Raw genomic sequence first — 20,998 nt, 5'->3', positions numbered from 1 at the left:
TGTTAATGCCGAAGTTGTATGAGTCTACCTAACCGGTAAAAGGTTCCTCCAGCAAAATCTGCGTTTGTAGGTCGACTACTATAGCTTTGAACCAGACAGGATACTGAAGCATAGTTCCACAGAGCATATTGTTAATGTTCTAAGTGGATACATTAAGGGTTCTGGTAAATATGCTGTGAAGGGAACCACAATTATTCATACCAAGGTCCATTCTCAAGAATACAGTTAGTTTTAAGTACAGATCCTCCTCTCTTTAATTGAATGCATACTGTCTTCGATCCTGTTGCCGATCCCAGTTGCTTTAATATTCCCCTTGCACCTGCTACACGAACATTCAGTTTATCTTTTTGTATAAAAGTACAAGTTACTCTTGTTCATCTGAACTTTAGAGTGTTGTGACAGCACATCCTAGCAAAATAGCTATCTCGGTGTATAAAAAAAGTCTTTTAGAAAAGAATATAGTTAATTGCCAATCCTGTACAAAAATACAAAATAAACTCAGAGCACAGGTTTAAAAGAGCAATGGTCAGTTAGTAATGAATGAACAGCTGAACTAAAGACAACAAGAAAAATGTTTAGACTCTGGCTTACCGTTTAAAAAAAAGAAAACCATATGTACACATTTCATCATATTTTTGACATGCCCTTTGTGCTCAGTGTACACATTGCACAATGTTGCAGAATTAACACATCACACACTCTCTCCGAAGACAATCCTCGTCTAGGGCAAGTATTCATAGCTCTTTCAGTGAGAGAATGGCGGTGAATAAAACATTTAAAAGTTTACAAGAGGACAGACACAGATGAAGATGTTCCCAACTCTATAGCAAACAATGTCTAGCATAATTGTTATCGTATAGAGGCAAGCAAAAATGCATGCACAGAATTTGCAATGACTCCATCACATTTAAAACGATAATTACACGAATGTTATCTGTAAATAGTGTATCAAAATCTAGTCTTTTTTTTGGACATATCAAGACCCAACAAGAACCTCCATTATGTGGTCCAATTCTGCAAGGTCCATTTTGAAAGGCTGATTTGGAGTCACTGATTGGTTACTGTAGGGAGATAAGGTTTTCAAAATGTCATCGGCTGTGACTGCAGTCATTTTTGAGCTCGATCCGGTGGTGGATGTGCAAGGATCAAAGTCATACATGGAGGTGTCAATGTCTGCAAATAAGATATCATCAAGTGTCAGATCTGTTAAGAAGCCTGTGGTGGTGATCTCAAAGTTGCCTGGTAATGCGTCTGTGAACCTGGTCTCAGATGGTCTGTCCTCTTGACTCTCTTCAGGTTTTTCACTGCTACCCTCACTCGAGGCACCTTTACAGTTCTTTGAGTCAGCGATGGCCGAAGATGGACACAGCTCCTCAATTTCATCCAAGGCCGAAGAGAAACTATCTTTCGGCGAATGGTTCTGCGATTTGCTTGCGCCCAGTTCAACAGTCTGGCAGCTGCTAAAGGTATCTTCCTCGAGTATGGAGGCTGGAGTCAGACAGGAGTCTGGAGATGTAGTGCTTGCTAAGCTAGTCACCTGGACCGGAGGAGCAGGAAGATGGTTGAAGGCAGGCTGAACCTCTCGGTAGTTATCATTGAGTGTGTCACTGGACTGAGAAGGGGCAATGAACATTGGTCTTAAGCTGCCTTCCTGTTTCAGTTCCTCCTGAATCCGTCTCAGCATATTGTTAATTAATACTGTCTTCTGCAAGCTGGGCTCCATTAGCGGCTGCTGGTTGTAAAGTTTCATGAGGGAAATGTTGAAGATAGTTTGACGCTGCAAGGTGTACGACACCTTAGAAGGGCCATGCCCACAGGACATTTTGCCTTCCACCCCATCTTCATGTTCACTAAACTTTCGTTTTGCTCCTTTCGCCAACATATATCTGAAAGAAAATAAAAACTAGCTGTTTAAACAGATTCACTGCAAAACATACGCTTAAGAAAATCAAACTCTGAATTTAAATGCATACTGGGAAAATAAAGAGTAAAGTGGGTAAAACTGTTGTAAACCTGTAACAAAACGCTGCAATTTATTAAAAGGTTAATTTATAATAGTTTCTATCTGGATCCAGATAAAAACTAACAAATCCCCAATTCCCTAGTGGGGAAAGGTACAGCTTTGTACAGACCACAGCTCCAAAACTCAAATCCCAGTCTGATCACAGCTGGAATTAACCTCAGTGCCAAGAATTAATTGATGTACAGATGCAATTTAAATACAGTGAGTCAGATACAGTGGTTATCAAACACAAATCTGACGCTGAGGAATCATCTGAAACTTTAAAAATCATTTCACAACACACAGACTAATAGGGAGCAATTTCTAATTGAGGTTTTTTTTGTACACTTGAGTTCAACTGTGTTCGAATTCACCAATTCACAATTAGCCTCATGGTGAGAGATTGCTAATCACAACCCAAGAAGATTTGCAGTCGATTGCATGGAATTAATATCAATTTATGTAAAAGCTAAGAGGTATACACACAGCCGGCAGGGTTTCAATGAATCCTACTGGTTTATATGTACTAAACTCATTCACAAGGAAGCAATATGGGAATCAATTGGTCCATCTCAGACTAGTTACTTACACCCATCAGTACTGATTTAAACCAGTTGTACCTAACAGGTTATTTACACCCATCAGTACTGATTTAAACTAGCTATACCAAAGCAGAACATCTCCTAGTAAAACACATTTAGTATCATTACCAAACATTGGAAGAGAATGAAACTGTATTTGCATAACATTTTGTAACACACGGTCAGAATGTCCCAAAGCACTTCACATTTGATTAATGATTTATATACAAGAACCATGTAATCTGTTGCTAATAACCTGTGTTTTTTTAGGGCCAATAAATAATTGTTCAACCAGAATTAACATTAGAAATTTAAGAAAAAATTCTGCTGCTGAACACTAACTTTGCAAAAATGTCCAGATATAGTTGGGAAAATACCTTCTGAATGGGTAATTTTACACAGAATTCTGCTGCGATATTGACATCTGATTATTGATGGATTTATTTTAATGCCATTATTGATAAGCTTCACAATATTGCCATATATGGCATTTGATATATGATATTTTCCCAACCACCTTCAGCTGCTTCATCAATGACCTTCCTTCCATCATAAGGTCAGAAGTGGGGATGTTCGCTGATGATTGCATAATGTTCAGCACCATTCGCGACTCCTCAGATACTGAAGCAGTCCATGTTCAAATGCAGCAAGACCTGGACAATATCCAGGCTTTGGCTCAGAAGTAGCATTCGCGCCACACAACTGTTAGGCAATGGCCATCTCCAGTGGCATTACCATTGCTGAACCCCCCCACTATCAACATCCTGAGAGTTACCATTGATCAGAAACTGAACTGGGCTAGCCATATAAATACAGTGGCTGCCAGAGCAGGTCAGGAGCTAGGAATCCTGTGGCGAGTAACTCACCTCCTTACTCCCCAAAGCCTGTCCATCATACACAAGGCACAAGTCATGAGTGTGATGGAACACTCCCCACTTGCCTGGATCAATGCAGCTCCTACAACACGAGAAGCTTGACACCATCCAGGACAAAGCAGCCCACTTGATTGGCACCCCATCCACAAACATTCCCTCTGCCACCAACATACAGTGTGTACCATCTACAAGGTGCACTGCAGGAATTCACCTAGGTTCCTTCGACAACACCTTCCAAACTCACAACCACTACCATCTAGAAGGACAAGGGCAGCAGACAGATGGGAACAAGCACCCTTCATTGGAAATATATCACCGTTCCTTTACTGTCGCTGGGTCAAAATCCTGGAACTCCCTGCCTAACAGCACTGTGGGTGTACCTACACCACATGGACCTCAGCGGTTCAAGAAGGCAGCTCACCACCACCTTCTCAAGGGCAATTAGGGATGGGCAATAAATGCTGGCCCAGCCAGCGAAGCCCACATCCCATTAATGAATTTTAAAAATCAGAAAGAAGTGTGCAATTAGAAACTTTTAAAATCAATTTATCATTGCTTCAGAAAGGATGATTTAAAAGGTACCCTAATTGAAAAAGATTTTTGAACCTAATTGAAAGTTGCTTTTAGTATTTCTCTTATTTGATGAAATGTCCTCTAGGCAATGATACTGCTGCTGGAATGACCAAAGGAACATTCCTAATCTTCCTTAAATATTTCCCAACACCTGGACTCCGTACTGATTATCTACATGAAGCAAGCTTGTATTCAATAATGATATACACAGAGTCTCACTAGAGCAGGACCAATGCACTTTTTGCGATGCTCATGTGCCCTCCCACACTGACAAAGGAACATTTCACTTCATTCTCGGACTTCATTGTAAAATCTGAAGCTCATAGAGTCACAGGTGAACATTCTGCAAAAAGAGAGTTGTGTAAAGCATGGATGGCTCACAGTGTTCCCAGAAAAAGTGTGCTGGTATGTGTTAGCTTTATCACTGCCTACAACATGGGCAGCAGGAGACCAAACAAAGGAGAAATGCGTAGAAAGAGATTCTTCCAGAAATACAGCAGCTCTATTAGCTGATGTGGGGCTACTGGAGTGCAAAAGGAAGCCATCTCAAGTTCCAAGGAGCTAATCTACTCAGAAACAAGCTTTTGAACCTGGAAATACTGAAAAGCTTCACTTGCATTTACATGTTACGCAGACGTCTCGCTCTCACAAACAGCATCAAATTGGTACCAGAATTTAGAAACTAAAATTCTCACGGGATACTAAAGGGAGGGATGGCTGAGCAAAACCCTGATATTCAAAAAAGGTGCAATGTCTGGACACGTTCCTTTTTCCTGCAGAGGACAGGACCCTGCATATGAATATACGTAACTTCTAGCAAGTGTAAGTGAGCCACAGCGTAAGCCCGACTTTAATTGGCTGTTAGTGTAAGTCATAGCACACTTGGGATTGTTCAGTAAGTGCTGCCCAATTGCAGGATTGTATAGCTGTTTGTCCCAAGGACTGACGGATCATATCAAACAGCATGTCCCTTCGGCTGCTCACAACAGGCAGAGTACTGACTGTACTCAACCAGCCTGTGCTTCAAAATTCAGAACATAATGGTTAACATTAGATTGATTCTGTGATTGGACAGCAGACACATGGGAACACCATCACTTGCAAGTTCCTCTCCAAACCACTCACCATCCTGACTTGGAAATATATCGCCATTCGTTCACTGTCTCTGGGTCAAAATCCCGGAACTCCCTTCCTAACAGCACTGTGGGTGTTCCTACACTACATGGACTGCAGCGGTTCAAGAAGGCAGCTCACCACCACCTTCTCAAGGGCAACTAGGGATGGACAATAAATGCTGACCCAGCCAGCGAAGCCCACATCCCATGATAGAATTTTAAAAAGCTCATCATTGAAATTATTCAGGTGTCACCTGAATGTTTTCTGTTAAAGAAGGAACTAAACAAAAGACTCATCTTGTGATGGTTGTTGAAGGGCTGCCTTGCATGTTGCAGACATGGAATGTGCTAGTGAGCAATCCGCTGGAGTTCTCTCTGTGAGAGAAGTACGGTACTTAGACAACCAATGATCCTCATCCTTTCACTGTTGGAGAGTATGTGTGAACTCAGACACTCAGTAGAGATACAAATCCTCAGATTCTTGCGATTGGCATCAATAAATCCTGTAGCCAGGACACAGGTGGCCCTGGTCAATGTTCTGCAGCAGACAAATTAGCCTATGCTGCATCAGCCAAGGTCATGCTGCAGACACGGTGCATGAGGGAAGATCCCAACCCATATGCTTGGTTTCATCAACTCAAGGAATCTCCATTTGTGTATTTCAAAAGAACATTTTCAGCATCATTGTTAACTTTAATTGATACTTCTTGTTTATTGGAGACACACTCTTCAATTCACCTGTTACATTTTAAATAGTTCAAGGAAGCTTGGTTCCATCATCAATGGCTTTTCCACTAAACACACATCTAGGTGCTTATTTTTTGGGTGGAAGCAATGGGGAAATTTTCAGATAATTCAGGACAATTTACCATAATCACCACCTCGAGAAGAATTATTCCACTTTTCCTCACAGAGGAGAAACTCCCAACAGGAAAGTGTAACATTTTGGAAAAGTCAGTAAATTGAGAAAAGCTGAATCATATTCTCACCGAGAAATCTTAACTTGGAGCCATTAGCTTTTAGAAAACAGGAAGGCTAGACAAAGCTGATCAAACTAAAGCTTGTCGCAATCCAAAAAGCAACAAATGACTTGAAAGCGGGTGGAATGAGTATTATTCACACTAAGAGCCTTCCTGAAATTAAACTGAATAATTATGTCCCAGATCTCCTCTTGGAAATGGTGTAAATTTGATTAGTCATGTTAGAGGTATGTGACAATTATGTTCAGCACAGGAGGAGCTGTCTATCTTAACGCCTAATTTCATCTGCTATGTTCCCTAAACATAAAATCGGTCACCCCCCCGCCCCAGGGCAACACTGCTGATTCTGCAGGCCTGGGGGGGTTTTGGGGGGGGGGGGGGGGTGCTGTTCATACTGTGCCCATAATCTTCAGCACAGAGGCAATGATCAGCACTTTTCAAACCATTTCTCATATCAAAAAAAAAATTTACTTTGCTAAAACAGACCAGTGCACACCAATGGAACTAGTCGATGGTTCAGTGTAGTGTTCTTCTCAAAACATTTTCAGCGATTTCAAATCGGGTCATTTGCAGTCACTGATTAAAAGATATTTATTTCTAATTAATCCCCATTTTCAGCTGTATTCAAACAGCGTTCAGTTACCACTCAAATACATCAAGAAATGGTTGTTCATGGAATTAATAAAGAAGAAAACAATTCTGTTCTATTACACCATCAGTGTGTACTGGTTCATGTTGGATCTTACTTTGGTGATTATGTAAATTTATTTCAGCAGACACATGATTGGTAACCCAACTTGCATAATTTCAAGGTAATAATTTCATTGGTAGCCTGACCCACATAATTTCAAGGACATTTTGGACAAAATTTCCCCAACTGCGCTCAAAGCGAAAACTTCACCGTTAAAATGTTTAAATTAAAGCAGCTGTGCTAGACAATAAAGCAGTTTGTCCTCACTTCCATCCCTGGGGGTCGACATAATAATCTGGATTTAACGGTCAGCGATGAAGTGGGGTACTCGCTGCTGACCGTGCAGGAAGCTGTCCACAGCAACCTAGTGATCCCTGTGGCATGGGTTTCCCCTTTCCTGACAACGGCTTGAATCTGACATAAAGTCAAGGGGATCTCCAGGAATTCAGCAATGGTGATAGCATCATCAGGTTGAGCGGCCAATCACATTGGTGCATTCTCACAGGCAGCAAATCAGGAAGTAAACTGAATCCTTTCACTTTTAATTAAATTTTTACGAAGACTGAACTAAATTCTAGGGATGTACACATGGCATTAAAGTGGAAGCTGAAATACCAGAAACTAAACAAACTTTGAAAAACTTAAATGCAAAATTTTATTGTAATGGAGAAATTTGACATTCTGCAAACGTAAGTGCCCTGGTCAAAAATTTACCCTCAATCAACATCACACAAATAGGTTATCTGGTCATTATCACATTGCTGTTTGTGGGAGCTTGCTGTGCACAAATTGGCTATCACATTTCCTACATTACAACAGTGACTACATTACAAAAATACTTTATTGGTTATAAAGTGCTGAGACATACAGTAGTCGTGAAAGGTGCTATATAAATTCCAAGCTTTTAAAAAAAAAAAATCCCAGTGACAACAAAGTGCAACTTTCACAAAAATTTTTACAGCAAGACAAAGAGTGTAAAAGGACAAGTTCCATCAGATCAGTGATTTCTACATGATGGAGGTCTGGGATGATATAAATAGTGCACCCTAAGGTCAGAGGTAGAATCACTGACCGCAACTTCGGATTCCAATGTTCATCTGGGCATGTGCGGACTCCAGAAGCTGCTGTCAATTTTAGTGGAGTAATGACCGATGCTGACAGTTTCGCTGTCATTACTACTGCAGAATTTGGGATAAGCCTATTGGTGTTTGCCTCTAGGCAACATGATCCAACTGGAGCGGGAGACAAGCTTCCCGGTGATGATCCCTAGTGCAGTCGTGATAGTGGCACTTTTAAGCAACAGACCGATGAATTGAACCGAAACACTGCATTTTAGGTTGATAGACTGTTAGGAGTTCAATTATTAATGCAGAAATTTTACTCTAAACACCAATTGAAGCATCTTTGTCATTAAATAAATATTCATATCAGGTGTATAGGAAAAAATAAGAATTCAACAAACCAAAACCTGGTACGTGTGTTCACATTACAATGTCACACCTATCACCAGGGCCAGATGAAATGTACCCCAGGCTGTTAAAAGAAGCCAGGGAGGAGATTACAGAGAGTCTGGCCATCAGTTTCCAATCCTCACTGGATACAGCTGTGGTGCTGGAGGATTGACAGGGTCTGCTAATGTTGTACCTTTGTTTAAAATGGAGTGAGGGATAGACTGATTAATCACAGGCTAGTCAGTCTAACCTCGGTGGTGGGCAAATTATTGGAATCAATTCTGAGGAACAGGATAAACCATCACTTAGAAAGGCAGGGATTTGTTAAGGGAAAGTCATGTCTGACTAATTTGATTGAATTTTTTGAGGAAGTAACAAGAAGGATTGGTGAGGGTAGTGACTCAGTCACATGAACTGGGACATATTAAAAATGACGTGTAAAAAAAATTTTTTAAAAAAAATAACTGCTGGAAATCTCATCCTGCCCGTGGATGAGGTTTCATTAAAAAATCCAAAGGCCGCCTGGCTGATTCACCTGCCCGTCAGCCGTCAGGTTGGACGGGCAGCAAAAAAATAGCTTTCAACCATTTAAGGGCTTTAATGGGCCTCTTAATTGTCGGCGGGCACACTGCTGACTCTTTCACGCACTCACCGACCGTAATATCGAGCGAGTGCTCAGAGACGTTGGAACGCTTGCCCGATGTCATTGTGAGAGACTCTACGCCCGATCGGGTCAGGCACACGCCCGCCTGCAGGATGTAAAATCTTGCCCGTGGAATCCTTTCATTTATCAGCCAAGGTGTAGCAGGGAGGTTATGCTGGAACTGTATAAATCATTAGCTAGTCCACAACTTGAGCACTGTGCGCAGTTCTGGTCACCTCATTAGAGAAAGGATGTAATTGCATTCGAGAGGGTACAGAGGAGATTTACGAGGGCATTGCGAGGACTGAAAAATTGCAGCTATGAGGAAAGACTGGATAGGCTGGGGTTGTTCTCCTTGGAACAGGGGAGGCTGAGGGGAGGTTTGATTGAGATGTACAACATTGTGTGAGGGGCCTGGATAGAGTGGATGGGAAGGGCCTGCTAACTGTAGCAGAGGGGTCAGTGACGAGGGGGAGGCATAGATTTAAAGTGATTGGCAGAAAGATTAGAGGGGAGATGGGGAAAAAGCATTTTCACCCAGAGGGAGTCTGGAACTCACTGTCTGAAAGGGTAGTAGAGGCAGAAACCCTCAACTCATTTACGAAGTGTCTGGACATACGCCTCAAGTGCCGAAACCTGCAGGGCTACGGACCAAACGCTGGGGAGTGGGATTTGGCTGGAGGTGGGGGGGGCTCATTTTCTGTTGGCGCAGACACGATGGGCAGAGTGGCCTCTTTCTGTTCTGTCAGCTTTCTATGATTCTATTTTAAATTTATCTGTCATTGCAAACTATTTTCAAAACTGATCTTAATAAGTCAGTGAAACAGCCAGCAGTTACAAAACAGAACATAGAAAATGTGAAGCTTTCTGAGCAGAAGCTAAGCGGCTTCAGGAGGTGACATAGCCAATTAACAAATTTCAACATTAGCTTCCTGGACATTTTAAACTGCTGCTTATAACTTTAGTGCAACGTATGATTCCTTGTACATAAACTAACTAACCAAACAACGAATTAACCAAATAACTAACTAACCATCAAACTAACAGTCTGGTCTTCTGTCAAGAGCTACAAGCTAACTCCTAGACTGAAAGCTGGTTGTAAAATTTAAAAAAAAGTCAACAAATTCAATTGGAACTGGAGGAGTTACAATTCTGCCAGGCAAACTGCTCCTTCACAAACTCCTCTTCTCAGGGCTACTTCAATAAAGCCGGAGTTGGTGTGAAAATCAGATTCTGCTGCCCTTCAGGTGGGTTTACAGCGGGACCAGTTTGGAGGAAATTCAGATATTAAAGAATATCTGTCACTCAGATATTAAAGAATTCCACCCTCACTCTGAGCCCGCAACCATTCAAAAAGTGAAAGGGTTTAAATTTCAGAGACAACTGTTAGGCTGCTTCTATTACCAACAATTCATCTCTTACACAAAGTGAGAAAACAGACATAGATCATCGTTACAAAACTTACTTCCTGCACCAGCAGCCGACCTCTTCATTCAGCTTTCCCCTGATAAGATTTCTTTTAAGAAGAAATCTCAGCCAGTGGTTAAATTAGCTAGGTTACTACAGTAGCAGAGAAATCTCTTGCTACCCCACCCTGCACATACATGCTGCACATTTTTTACAAGTTATTCACACATGTTGCTGCTGAAACTCAAATGGTTGTAAGAGTATAAGGAGGAGTGGCCAACACCCTGTATGACTCAGATCTAACAGCAGAAAGATACTCGCACACACACACACACACACATTAACTTAAAATCCCCAGAGTTTCAAACTTCTCACAATACAAGACACAAGAGTGTCAGAGTGTTTCTCATGGTCGCTGGTGTGTAGACTTTAAAAAAAAATCCATATTCACATTGGTGTGTGCAACCAATCCTACAGAGGTGTGTAGGGTGCCTCAAGGCAATAAAGATTTATCTCCCAGACATTGCAGCAAGCAACAGATTTAACATTCAGAAAGGGTTTGATTGAGTCGCATAGAGACAATGCTTCAAGCAGCAGAGGAGGGGCCAGAGCTCGGGGCCTTCAATATCAGATAGTCCCCAATAAATCCAACTGGGAATTCAAGAGAATTCTTGACCTGGAGAGTGGAGAGAATGTGGAACTCGCTGTGACTGCGAGTGGTTGAGGCGAATAGTATCGATATATTTAAGGGGAAGCCTACTGATAGGGTGGTGATGAACAGGGGTCAGAGAAGGCTCATGTGGAACAAACACCAGCATGGACCAGTTGGGCTGAATGGCCTGTTTCTTTGCTGAAAGAAAGACATTATTTGGATTGATCAAAGAAATAAAAAAAGGGGCAGACACACTACTAGGAGTGTACTATAGACCCCCAAATGGTGCAAGGGAGCTAGAAGAGCAAATATGTAGACAGATTTCGAAGTGCAAAAACAATAGGGCAATAATAGTTGGGAACTTCAACCACCCTAATATCAGTGGGGACACGAACAGTGTGAAGAGCACGGAAGGCGCAAAATTCTTGAACTGCATTCAAGAGAACCTTTTTGGCCAGCACGTAACAAGCCCAACAAGAGGGAGTGCAATTCTAGATTTAAGCTTAAGAAATGAAGCTGGGCAAGTAGATGAAGTAGCAGTGGGGGACCATTTTGGAGACAGTGACCATAATATAGTTAGATTCAGCATCATTATGGAAAAGAACAAAGATAGAACAGGAGTGAAAGTTCTAAATTGGGGGAAGACAAATTTTAGAAAGCTGAGAGGTGAGCTGGTGAGAGCGGACTGGATACAGCTACTGGAAAAGGAAAATGGTGTCAAATTAGTGGGAGGCATTCAAAGGTGATATTCTATGGGCACAGTGTAGACATGTCCCCACATAGAAAAATGCTGGTACTGCCAAATCTAGAGCCCACTGGTTATCCAGAAGCATACAGGGCAAGAAAAAGCAGAAAAAGAGAGCTTATGACAGTCACAAAAAGCTTAATGCTGCAGAAAGCCTAGAGGAGTAAGGAAAGTACAGGGGTGAAGTAAAAATGGAAATTAGGAAAGCAAAGAGGATTCGAAAAAATGTTGGCAGGTAAAAATCAAAGAAAACCCAAAGATGTTTACCAGTACATTAGGAGCAGAAGGGTAACTAAGGAAAGGGTCGGGCCTATCAGAGATGTAAATGGTAACTTGTGCGTTGATGTAGAAGATGTGGGCAGGGTCTTCAATGAGTACTTGGTCTCTGTCTTCACTAAGGAGAGGGGTGATGCAGACATTCTAGTTAAGGAGGAGTGTGAACTATTAGATACAATAAGCATAGTGAGAGAGGAAGTACTGGAGGGACTGACATCCTTGAAGGTGGATAAATCACCAGGGCCAGATGGATTGTATCCCAGGCTGTTAAAGGAAACCAGGGAGGAAATAGCAGATGCTCCGAGGATCATTTTCCAATCCTCACTAGGCACGGTCCTAGAGGATTGGAGGTCTGCGACTGTTGTGCCATTATTTAAAAAGGATGCGAGGGATAGGCCAGGTCCATAGCCTTGCAGGTTACAGCACTTCAGATGCAGATTCAGGTACCAGAACTATAAACTCACCTCAGGAACTCCAGTCAAGCCTATGATGTCCAAAGGGATTTTTCTAAACTCTTCAATTTTCTCTTGTACAGTTTATCCTTGAACTATTGACCAAGATTGGACAGTTTATTTATAACCTTTGGATTATCAGGTTTTTAACCTTATACTCACTCTCTTTGTCATGCAACTAGGTCTTTGTGTTGGACCAACACTAATTTTATTTGCTAATGTGTAAGGGTACATTTCCCTAAACGTCCACCTCTGCAACATTGCCCGACTTTGCCCATGTCTCAGTCATCTGTAACTGAACCCTCACCATCCCTTTGTTACCTCCGGACTTGGGTAATCCAGCGCACTCCTGGCTGCTTTCCCACATTCTACCCTCTGTGAAATTCTGCTCCCGGTGTCTTAATTCGCACCTTGTCCCATTCTCTATTCCCATTCCCTGTGCCCGCTGACCTACACTGACTCCCACTCAAGCAACAACTTGATTTTCAAAATCTCATCCTGGTTTTCAGAGTCCTCCATGGCCTCTCCTCTCCCCATCTCTCTAACCTCCAACCCCACAGCCCTCGAAAATACCTACGCCCCTCTAATTCTGGCCTCTTGTGCATCCCTGATTTTAATCGCTCTGTCATCGGCAGCCGTGCCCTCAATTGCCTGGGCTCCAAGCTCTGGAATTCCCTCCCTAAATCTCTCCCCTCTCTACCTCACTTTCCTCCTTGAAGACACTCCTTTAAAACCGACCTCTTTGACCAAGCTTTTGGGTCAGCTGACCTAATATCTCCTTATGTGGCTCAGTGTCACATGTTTTACAATGCTCCTGTGTGAAGCACCATGGGACTTTTCATTATGTTAAAGGTGCTATATAAATGTAAGTTGGTGTTGTTGAGGTTGTGTTTCAATTCTGCCGCGGATTTTGCAGTAGTTTACTGTAATACGCGAGTACTGAATGGCACGGTAGGACTATACTAACTAGTTCTATCTGTGGTGAAATCAGGTAGCGACCCTAAAGTCTTAGCTTCTATTGTACACCGATGTCACTCCACACCTGCTGTAAAGGTTAGAAAATGCATTTATGATCAAATGGTTCATCTGTTCGTTAGAATCAATTAAATTGTAGAAACGTTAAGCTCAACTGAAGAGATTTATGAGGTAAATAATTGATTTCATCTGGTGAGGGGGGGGGGAAAAAAAACTAGGAAAAGGAAACATAATCTTTAAATTAAAACCATTCCATGGTGATGTCAGAATCATTTCTTCACATGAAAAGGGGTGGGAATATGGAACCTTCTCCTTCTCTCTCTCTCTCTCTCTCTGCTGAGACGGGGCTCAATTGGAAATTTCACAATCGAAACTGGTACATTTTTGTTGTGCAAGGGTATTGACATTTAGACGATTGAGGCAGGTAAACGGAGTTAAGATGCAGATCATCTATGATCTAACCGAATGGTAGAATAGGTTTGAGGGGCTGAATAGCCTCCTCCTGTTCCTAGTACATGCAACAGTGCTTCAGCACATACTTAACTCGTACTCACAAGCAAGTGGCCTCCTTCTGTGGCTGAGATGACTCTGACACACCGGGTGGTGTTGACTGGGCCATTGGGTCACTCTGCACCGAGTTCAGTGTTCAGAGTGATCACATTTTTGGATCTAAACATCCATTTCAAATCGCTTCTGATAAGTTTCTGATCACGATGTCCTTGGGCAGCAGGTTCAGCCTGACTTGGTCGCGTACAATCTTTTGGATCTTCAAAACTACTGAGTACACAAATAATGGATGGTTTTGAACTACTGCAGCTGACTGACGTGGTGGGAGCTGAAGAACACTTCACTTCTCAAAAGTTTTTCCCCTCCACTTTCCCAAGCTTCTTAGCTCTCCATCACCAACATCACCAGCCTGTTTTCATTAAAGCCAGTGCCAGGCATTATCCCTGCAGCTTTCTCTCAGAGTTCACACCATCATTAATACGATTCAGGGCTTTGCTTCTCTGTTTATGGGGTTTTAGAACTTTCCTGCCTGAGATATCTGTGCGCGTCAGGGTTCCGCGCGCTCGTACATGTGGGGGGGTACGTGTGAGGCGTGTGCATGCGGAATTCTTCGTGTTCTGGAGTCAACATCATGTTAACTCTTACAAATGGGTTCCAAGTTCATGTTTGGTTTCAATCAACAAATCCCAACGAGGGCACTGAAAATAAATTACTCCTGTTCATTCCAGTGAGGCCATCGAATCACAAACAACTGTCCTTCTATTATCCAAAGGCCAGGAGACCCAAACACCACGTTTAAATCCGCAAATAAGCTGTATCTTTAAATTGGACAATTGCTAAAATGTTACATCCCATCAGATCACGATGCTGTAATCACAGCACTGGAGCTGACTAAAGCTTCTTTGCCACACAAGATTTCAGGCTTAAAAAGTGTCCAGTAAGAGTCAGACTGCAAATCGATGGTCAGCACACGAGCTGGGGAGTTCAATGTGCAGCGGCAGCAAAGCAGTCAAAATACAAACCACACCAAAGGAAATAACTGAAAACAAAAGCAAATACATTCTGTTTGAAAGCAGAATTGATCAGCAGCAGATTCATTTTCCAAATTTAGACTAATTTAAATAGCGAGCTAATACTCCTAGTGCATCTACGCGCATGTGTGTGTGTGGGGAGAGGGGCATGAATGGGCAGTGCGTGCGTGGCATGTGTGGGGAGTGCGTGGGCATGTGGCCCACGGACACCCTGAGAATTCAATCAGCGAGGTATTGTAATGGTGCTGCTATCCGTGGAGAGGTGGAGTAACTTCACACAGCAACCTCTGGGATTTCTCCATTAACTGTGAGAACTCCGGAAGCTACTGTCTGAATTACTCCATATTCAATACAAAATCCAGGTCATACATTGAAACCCGTCAAGTAAAGGACTCTTATTGAAACCCCAAATAATCCATGTAGTAAACTGTAACAAGAAGCACTTTGAAATCACGTACACTCAAGTCACGAACTAGGAGCAGCCTTCAATGCACTGAGCACTTTGCATAACTTAAAATACACAACACAGCCTGTCACATCTGGAACATTCACCTGGTTGGAGTGTCTGACCCTTCCAGCTTGCTTTTCTTTTATTCGTGCATGGGGATGTGGGCGTCACTGGCTGGGCCAGCGTTTATTGCCCATCCCTAATTGCCCTTGAGAAGGGGGTGGTGAGCTGCCTTCTTGAACTGCTGCAGTCCATGTGGTGTAGGTACACCCACAGTGCTGTTAGGGAGGGAGTCCCAGGATCTTGACCCAGTGACGGTGAAGGAACGGCGATATATTTCCAAGTCAGGATGCCGTGTGGCTTGGAGGGGAACTTCCAGGTGGTGGTGTTCCCATGTGTCTGCTGCCCTTGTCCTTCGAGATGGCAGTGGTTGTGGGTTTGGAAGGTGCTGTCTAAGGAGGCTTAGTGAATTCCTGCAGTGCATCTTGTAGATGGTACACACTGCTGCTACTGTGCATCGGTGGTGGAGAGAGTGAATATTTAAGGTGGTGGGTGGGGTGCCAATCAAGCGGGGCTGCTTTGTGCTGGATGGTGTCAAGTTTCTTGAGTGTTGTGGGAGCTGCACTCATCCAGGCAAGTGAAGAGTATTCCATCACACTCCTGGCTTGTGCCTTGTAGATGGTGGGCAGGCTTTGGGGAGTCAAGAGGCGAGTTACTCATCACGGGATTCCTGCTTCTTTTCTGCAAATCCCCGATAAGTTCTTGAGGGGTCAGTATTTGCCAGGTCAAGTGCGTGGCAACAGTGGGTCAGTATTTGCCAGGTCAGTGCGTGGCAACAGTGGGTCAGTATTTGCCAGGTCAGTGTGTGGCAACAGTGGGTCGGGTCAGTATTTGCCAGGTCAGTGCGTGGCAACAGTGGGTCAGTATTTGCCAGGTCAAGTGTGTGGCAACAGTGGGTCAGTATTTGCCAGGTCAGTGCATGGAAACAGTGGGTCAGTATTTGCCAGGTCAAGTGCGTGGCAACAGTGGGTCAGTATTTGCCAGGTCAAGTGCGTGGCAACAGTGGGTCAGTATTTGCCAGGTCAAGTGTGTGGCAACAGTGGGTCAGTATTTGCCAGGTCAAGTGCGTGGCAACAGTGGGTCAGTATTTGCCAGGTCAGTGCATGGCAACAGTGGGTCAGTATTTGCCAGGTCAAGTGCGTGGCAACAGTGGGTCAGTATTTGCCAGGTCAAGTGTGTGGCAACAGTGGGTTTAGTCAAAGAAACAGTTATGGTGGAATGGGGAGCTCGTTCCCTAGTGAACACTCTCTCTAAGATTGATCCTTCCACAGCTCCATCCTTGGGATGAAAGTACTTTCTCTCTCATTAGAAACGCTGGGTAGAACCCCCAATTCCACTGAAATTCTCTATTTTCAAACATAGCGCAGGCTGTAAAAATAACAGCAAAAATAAAAAAACAGCTGACACCTGATTGTCAGTAATTTACAGGTTTCACTGGAATCCATAAACAACTCCATCTCAGCTGCAGTGGTAAATGGAGTTCATCTGTGTAATGATGACATTGATTTCAGTGAGATAGGCTGTGCAGTCGGGTGCAATGTTACCTGGGCTTTCTATGAAAACATTATTCGGGAGATGCCTCAACGCGTTTCCACTGCTCACTGACATGACAAAGGAACAATCAACTATTGTATTATTGTAGGTGATTGAATCTAATAACAGTGTTTAAAGGAACAGATAATGAGGAGGATTTACTCCACAGACCTAATTAATACAGGACCTTGTGATTATGCGTGAATTAAATTGGCAAACTGAGGTATTTAACAACACACCCTCGCATCTTATGATTGATACTCTTTCTTGAGGGAAACTTACCAAAGAATGAGCTTAGCTGCCAAAGAAAAACTTCAGTAAACAGCCAGGTGGGAGATGTGATCTTTATCCGCTCTGGGAATGGAAGAATTCACATGTATCAATTAGTCAATTTCTTCCCCCTCCCCCCTCGTTTTTGTAACTTAATTCATTTAGCAACAATTAAATTGATTAGAGGGCAGAAATAATGAATAGCAATCGAGATGCTGAGCAGAGGCAAATCAGCCATTATCTAAACCAATGCCAATCTCCGAATGTTGACTTTTGGGGCTGATGGTGTAGAAGGCATCTTAATTTGTTTCTTTTTTAAAAAAGTGAGCTTACTCCAGCACCTGCTGTTGATAAACTTTATGTTCTTAGGGCAGAATATTCACACAAGGATGTTTGGCAATGTTATGAACATTGACACTTTAAAAAAAAACCTAAATAATGTAGACCTTCATTAGTTTAATAATCCCATATCTGGCAGTCAGGAGTGGAAAAAGGTTAACCCTAGTTGGATAAGCTGCACCAAAGAATTCAGCAACATGCAGCAGTGTAGGCATGCAGCATTGTAAAGTATCAAAATATTTATTAACACCAAGAAAACAAACCTAGCAGCATTTGCTAGGATTTTCATCAAGTCAGATGCTATGTTGGGATGGGATCAGAAGATGGAATAAAACTGCTTTTTCCATCCATAGTTCCATGGATGTGATGTTAACTCGTTAGAGTTATTACTCCCGATGTGGAGCTTTGTGTAATGGGACAGCAGTTTAGGAATTTGAGCAGGGTATTTTCACACCACACTCTTGAGAACTGTGTACCTATTGTTCTCCAGGACTGACATTCAAATAGGTGCTCAATTGACAAAGCTTTGTGGCCAGTGTTAACGTGTAATATATACTCCAATGATCCAAAATAATTTCAAATCTTGAGTTGCGGGTTTTATACAAGGGGGGAGAAACCTGGAACGGATGGAATGATACATCACAGAAGGAGGCCATTCAGCCCATCATGCCTTTGCTGACTCTTTTTAAAGAGTTATCCAATTAGCCACACTCCCCTTTTCTCCCTTCAAATAATTATCCAATTCCCTTTTGAAAGTTATTATTGAAACTGCTTCCACTGCCCTTTCTTCGCTTCACCTCTGGTTCTTTTACCAATTACCTTAAATCGGTCTGCTCTCATTACTTACTGTTCTGCCACTGGAAACAATTTCTCCTCATTCAAAACCCTTTCATGATTTTGAACACCTGCCTTAACCTCCTCTGCTCTAAGGAGAACAATCCCAGCTTCTCCAGTCTCTCCCACATGAACTGAAGCCCCCCTCGTCCCTGGGACCACTCTCCAGAATCTCCTCGACACCCTCTCTCAGATGCCTCAACATCCTTCCACAATTGGACACTATATCCCAGCTGGATTTAAGAGATAGTGGATGATGATAACGGAGCAGCGAGGGAGAGGTGATGGTCTTGAAATTCCAAAGGGGTAACTCTGGCATAGTATCAACAAATCTTCCAGAAAAACGCCAAGCCAGCCAGAGGATTTCACAGACCCATCAGTTTCTCCGGACGTGTGAGAGCTGAGATGCAACAAGGCCCTAAACTTTTACCCAATTACTTCCTGAACATTCACATCTCGTTATCTGTAAGGGAGGCAAGACCATGATTTGAAAATTTGCCAAACACCATGTAATTCAAATTTTGATTGTAAGTGAAAAGCAAAACACTGCGGATGCTGGAAATCTGAAACAAAAACAAAAATTGAGAAAGACATGTTTTTCTCTCCACAGATGCTGTCAGACCTGCCGAGTTTTTCCAGCAATTTTTGTTTTTGATTGTAAGTTGTTGCTCAATGATTGTATTTTCACAAATTCAACAAAAGGTTAGAATTTACTTTTCCACTTGATGCTGCAGTTTACATATAAAACCCGTCTGGCTGCACATTGTTCAATCTCATGTGGACAATGTTAGATTTGATGATTGGAAAGTGCAGTGGGTCAGACTCCGAACTTTAAACAAACGGTGATGTGACTTGTTGGATTTTTATTGTCAGCAATAAGAACTGGTATTTATAGGCAAGGTTGGAATAAGCGTCTAAGCAGTTTTACATCTTCTGAGATTAACCCTTACAAGGCGTATTAAACAGTCCACAGACTTCAAAAAGAATAGTTTAAAATTGTTAACAATTTAACAAGTACTATTAAATTACTAAAGACAAAAACAAAAATACCTGGAAAAACTCAGCAGGTCTGGCAGCATTTGCAGAGAGGAACACAGTTAACGTTTCGAGTCCGAATGACTCTTCAACAGGACAAATAGAAAAGAGGTGAAATATAAGCTGGTTTAAGGGGGGATGGGGGCAGGTAGAGCTGGATAGAGGGCCAGTGATAGGTGGAGATAACCAAAAGATGTCCTAGACAAAAGGACAAAGAGATGTTGACGGTGGTGATATTAGCTAAGAAATGTGCGAATGGGGACATTAAGGGTAGAAAGCAGGTCGAGCAAGGTACAGATAGCCCTAGTGGGGGTGGGGTGGGTGGGAACAAAATAGGCTAAAAGGTAGATAAAACAATGGACGGAAATACATTTAAAAATAATGGAAATAGGTGGGAAAAGAAATATATATATAAAAATTATTGGGAAAAGGGGGGGGGGGGGCGGGGATCGGAAAGGAAATATGCTAATGGTTCCAATTTGTAGTAGTTTCTTTTCAACCGGCACCATTAAATATAAATAAAGCAATCTCTGTTCCTGCTAAAATGAGGAGTTAATCAGAATTTCCCCAACATTTTGAAATGTTAATGTTGTATTTTAGTTCCTGGAACACTTTCTGAGAATTCTGTTGCCACAACCACAGTTCCATGCAGCATCTGAACTTGGCAATGCAGTTTTCATTTTCCTGTTAAATGTAATACAACCGTGGATACAACACCAGCCATCAGGACGAGCTTGTTTACCAAGCTAGTGAACTGTCTTGGAAGACATTGTCTCTTTAGATAGCTCATTACAGGTTACAGTCCCCATTAACTGGTTTAGGTGTGTTTACATCTTTGTGCACTGCACCTGCTCCCCCTCAAAGAGAGAGAGAGAGAGAGAGAGGGGAGAGAGAGGGAGAGAGAACATGAACAACAAAGACTGAAAAGCAGTCCCTGGATAATGAATCAAGGCAACAGGGCTGGCAAATCATATTGTTCTCCCACTCTGTCAGTTCTCATGGTCCCTTCGATCGGGGCCAGTGCTCAGGGAAGAAAGTTTCCTTCGCTTCCTAATGGAAGGAAATTCCCGGCGTCACGGGCTTGCAGGAATTCTGGCACACCAACGACCATTTGCGGGATTATTTCAGGATTAACGAAATGAAATGTGCAAACCGTGGCTCCAAGTTGTTAGCGCACTCACTTTCTGAATCACACGGTTCTGGGGTCAAGTCCCACTCCCAGGGTTTGAGCACAAAAAAAAAATCAAGGCTGACACTCTGAAGCAGTACCATGGGAGTGCTGCACTGTTGGAGGTGCTGTCTTTCGGATGAGAGGTTAAACCGAGACCCCATCAGCCCTTTCAGGTAGATGTAAAGATCCCATGGTCTCTACTTAAAGAGGATCCAGGGGAGTCCTCCCCAATGTCCTAGGCAATATTAATCCCTCAATCAATCACAAAAGGTAGATCCTTACCACATCACTTTGTTTCCTACAGTGACTGCACTCCAAGTACTTTATTGGTTGTAAAGCACTTTGAGATGTC

General features: G+C 42.6%; 1 protein-coding gene across 5 annotated transcripts in view; it reads right to left on the bottom strand.

Moving 5' to 3' along the window:
* Positions 1 to 283: 283 nt before the first annotated feature.
* Positions 284 to 20,998, bottom strand: part of sertad2b (SERTA domain containing 2b) — a 70,359-nt gene continuing 49,644 nt past the window's right edge. For 2 of the 5 annotated variants that reach the window (XM_078556519.1, XM_078556518.1), the window contains exons 2-3: positions 17,280 to 17,351; positions 284 to 1,886 (exon numbers count right to left, since the gene is read on the bottom strand). In XM_078556519.1, coding sequence (XP_078412645.1) covers positions 977 to 1,882 — 906 coding nt within the window. In that variant the 5' untranslated portion in view covers positions 1,883 to 1,886; positions 17,280 to 17,351 and the 3' untranslated portion in view covers positions 284 to 976. Of the gene's footprint in view, positions 1,887 to 10,376; positions 10,512 to 17,279; positions 17,352 to 20,998 lie in introns of those variants that run through there. The other 3 variants (XM_078556517.1, XM_078556516.1, XM_078556520.1) reach the window with 2 other exon arrangements.

This window comes from Cetorhinus maximus, chromosome 14 (assembly GCF_964194155.1).
Source record: "Cetorhinus maximus chromosome 14, sCetMax3.hap1.1, whole genome shotgun sequence".
Taxonomy (NCBI): Eukaryota; Metazoa; Chordata; class Chondrichthyes; order Lamniformes; family Cetorhinidae; genus Cetorhinus; species Cetorhinus maximus.
This window is presented reverse-complemented; position numbering and strand designations above follow the sequence as displayed.